Genomic DNA, 3,290 nt, shown 5'->3' with positions numbered 1-3,290 from the left:
GGACCTTCCTAAGACCAGGACCAACTCAGTCTGAAGCTGGTGGTGGAGCTGGGACAACCCCACTGCTCCCCTGGGTGGATGGAGATGTCTCCAGGCCACCCAACCCATTGGGGGAAGCTTTAGACACCCTTGTCCAGGAGCAACCATGGCTTCTCCACCAGGACCAGCAAGAGAGGTCACTGGCACCAGTATGCAGGCCAGCCATGCTGGAAGGACATGGTGACCTCCCCGCTGTCCCTGTCCCCCCACAGAGGGACAAGCCAAGTCCATGAAGCTCCATCCCCAGGACTCCTCAGCATCCATGGGCACGTGTTGAGTGCATCCCAACACCACCTCGGCCTCAGCAGCAGTGGTTTGAGTCCACCACGGTGAAGGACACTCCCAAGAAGTCCAGATCCCACCATGTTCAACCACAGAAGAAAGAGTCCCCACATTTCCTGCCCAACGTGCTTGTCCCCAACCCAATCCCCAGGCAGGACTTAGGTTCTGCCCACCAGGATACACCTCACCTCTTAAGATGGTGATGTTCTTCAGCATCTCCCCATGCCGGGTGTCCACCACTTTCATCTCTTCCATGATCATGGATAAGTTCCTGATGTCAAAGTCCAACCGAGAGCTGAGCAGACTGTAACGTTCCCTCAGTAGATCCGTGGTACCTTGGACCAAGTTGAGGGACTTGTTCAAGTAGTAGAGCTCCTCAGCGTGGGTGTGGAAGCCCAAGGTGCAGGAGAGCCTGACATCATCCAGGTAGCGCAGCATGCTGTGGACGTGGCTGTCGGTAGCGTTGATGTTGGTGAAGATGGTGTTGATCTCAATCTCATGGGAGGTCATACGACCTTCTAAGGTCTGGAAACGTTCAGCCGTCCGGTTCTGGGTGTACCTGGTGTGGTAACGTAAGTCATTCATGTTCTCCTCGTGGTCATCCAAGAAGGAGGAGATGTTGTCCAGTTGTAGTTGTAACCCCATCACCTGTAGCACCAGGTCGTGCATGTTCTCTGAGTTTTGACCAACCTGTCGAGCAGCTGCACCAACGTTACCTTGGATGTTCTTCACCAACTCGCTGGTCTTAGAAGAGGTGGCTCTCAGGCCACCAAAGAGGCGGGTGTAGTTCTGCCACTCGGTGACAATCTTCTGCAACGTCAACGTCTCCTCATCCGTCTTCCTCTGGATGACCTGGATCCAGTCAGATGTTTGCCCCAAGGTGAAGTTCATCTGCTGCATGGCTGCTCGGACATCGTAACGTTCCTGGGCCAAACCCTTCAGAGAACTGTCCAGTTGGGAGGTCACCACTTGCCAGCTCCCAACTTGGGTCAAGAGCTGCCTCATGGTTTCATTGACCTGCCGGATGGAGAAGGAGCAGTTGTCCACCTCGTTGGTGATCTTGTTGCTGGTAGATGAGAGGAGGTCATGGGTCTGTGAGGTCCGGTCGAGTAGGACTTCTTGAACCAAAAGCATCTTCTGGATCTCCTCCAGCTCACCCTGCAGCTTGGTGATCTCCTGGCCCAGTTGTCCCGTCTCGTGGCACAGGGAGCAGTTCCCTGAGGTCTTCTCATCTGAATGAAGGACAGATGGGGCTGTTACCCCACCTCATCCCTCACTGGGCCTGGAGACCTTCATGCTGAGGACCAGAGCAGAGGAAGGAGCCTCACCATGGTCCATCCCTGCACACCCTGGAGATGGGCACCACAGAACCATGACTGGGACAACCCTGATGCCACCAACCTGCACCAGCTCCCACCTTCATCCTGCTCCTACCACCTCTGTGGAGCAAGTTCCTCCAAAAGCCTGACACCACCAACCCCACCCTTGAGGTCCTACAGATGTCCCTCCCCAAAACCCTGGGAGATAAGTGGGCTTTGGGCTTTGATGGAGCTCCAGGACCTGAAAAGTGGAGATGCTTCAACCCCTGACTGGCAGCACCGAGCAGCTGAGGTCCTCTCAGCTGGAGGGACATGCAGAAGACCTCCACGTCCAGGTTTGCAAGCCACTCACCCAACCCCTGGAGATCCTCCTGGATGGACACCATCTTCTTCTCATAATAGGTCTGAGCTGAGCTGATGTCGTTGGAGATGGACTCGACTTTCTTGAACACTGGAGAAGAAAGATGGGGGGTCAGGGGTGGTGGACAGGTGGTGGGATGTGATTGTCCTCCACACCATTCCTCTGGGCTCCTTCCCTGGTGAGGAGGGTGACCAGGGCTTGACCAGGGCTGGCTGGTGGGTGATGGCTCCATGGGGTGGGTTTCCCAAGGAGCTTTTGGGTTCAGGGCTTGGTTTAAGGTCTACAAAACATCTCCAAAGGTCCAGCCTTGAGGAACCCACCATCTCTGAGCTTGGGAGGCTGTTTCTTGCCTGTGGAGGTGATGAGGTGGCAACCTCTGGGCTCTGAGGTGCTTCCTGAGGTCCTCATGGGGGTAAAGCCATCTCCTAACAAGGTGACATCAGGATGCCACATGCATCCCAGGGGCAGGTCAGGTGGAGCTGGATGCTCCTCTCCATGCTTTGGAGGAACCCCAATGGTTGGACTCAATGATCTTAAAGGTCTTTTCCAACCAAAGTGATTCCACGAGGAGCTTCCCTGAGGAGTGAAGGAAGGAGATGGACCTCCCACCCCTGCCCACGCTCACCCAAGGCAGCCAGCACGGTCACAGCCACGATGAGGAGGATGGAGAAGATGTAGAGAACTTTGACGGCCGTCTGGAGGGAGAGGTTCTTCTGGCACCTGCTGCAGCTGGTCCTTGCCCGACCTGAGCACACAGAGGGAAGGATCAGACCCTACCAGTGCCCACCCCACCCACCCCAAGGGGTTGGTCCTCACCACTCGCTCGGTAGCTGAAGGTTGGCATCTCCTCTTCTTCTCCTCCCACCAACTCGTCTGCTGAAAGTCAACACAGGAGGGACCTGAGCTGCTGCCACCCTCCCTGAAGATGCTGGTGGCCTTAGGGGGACACCTGTCACCTCACCCTAACCTGGTGTCCCTGGGGAAAAGCTGGGAAGTCACATGAGATCCATCACCACCACCTTCAGCTGGTCAAAGCCTGGTGCCACCAGCTCATGGGGACACATCTCCACTCCACCACCTGCTTCTGCAGGACTCAGCTGGGACCTTTGTCCTCAAAAAGCATCAACTTGGGGAAATTTGGTTGAATTTAGCCAAAGAGAAGGGGAGGGAGAAGGTTTTTTTTGAAGGTGGGACCTCTTGGTTCCCAGCTCCAAGGAGCTTGGTGGCTTCTCAAAAACCCATCAGAGCAAAGACAACCCAAGTGTCACCTCAACCAGGACCCAACGAGG

General features: G+C 55.6%; 1 protein-coding gene across 1 annotated transcript; it reads right to left on the bottom strand.

The window, feature by feature from the left end:
- Positions 1-509: 509 nt before the first annotated feature.
- Positions 510-2,929, bottom strand: SCARA3 (scavenger receptor class A member 3; the record flags this gene model as incomplete). Its single annotated transcript, XM_010162455.2, is given in 4 exon segments — positions 510-1,553; positions 1,993-2,091; positions 2,627-2,746; positions 2,818-2,929. Coding segments are annotated over 4 exon segments (1,375 nt in total), but the record flags the coding sequence as incomplete, so codon positions are not given.
- Positions 2,930-3,290: the final 361 nt, after the last annotated feature.

This window comes from Antrostomus carolinensis, unplaced genomic scaffold (assembly GCF_000700745.2).
Source record: "Antrostomus carolinensis isolate BGI_N321 unplaced genomic scaffold, ASM70074v2 scaffold47982, whole genome shotgun sequence".
In the NCBI taxonomy this organism is placed as follows: Eukaryota; Metazoa; Chordata; class Aves; order Caprimulgiformes; family Caprimulgidae; genus Antrostomus; species Antrostomus carolinensis.
The sequence above is the reverse complement of the archived record's forward strand: the minus strand, read 5'-3'. Positions and strand labels throughout refer to the sequence as shown.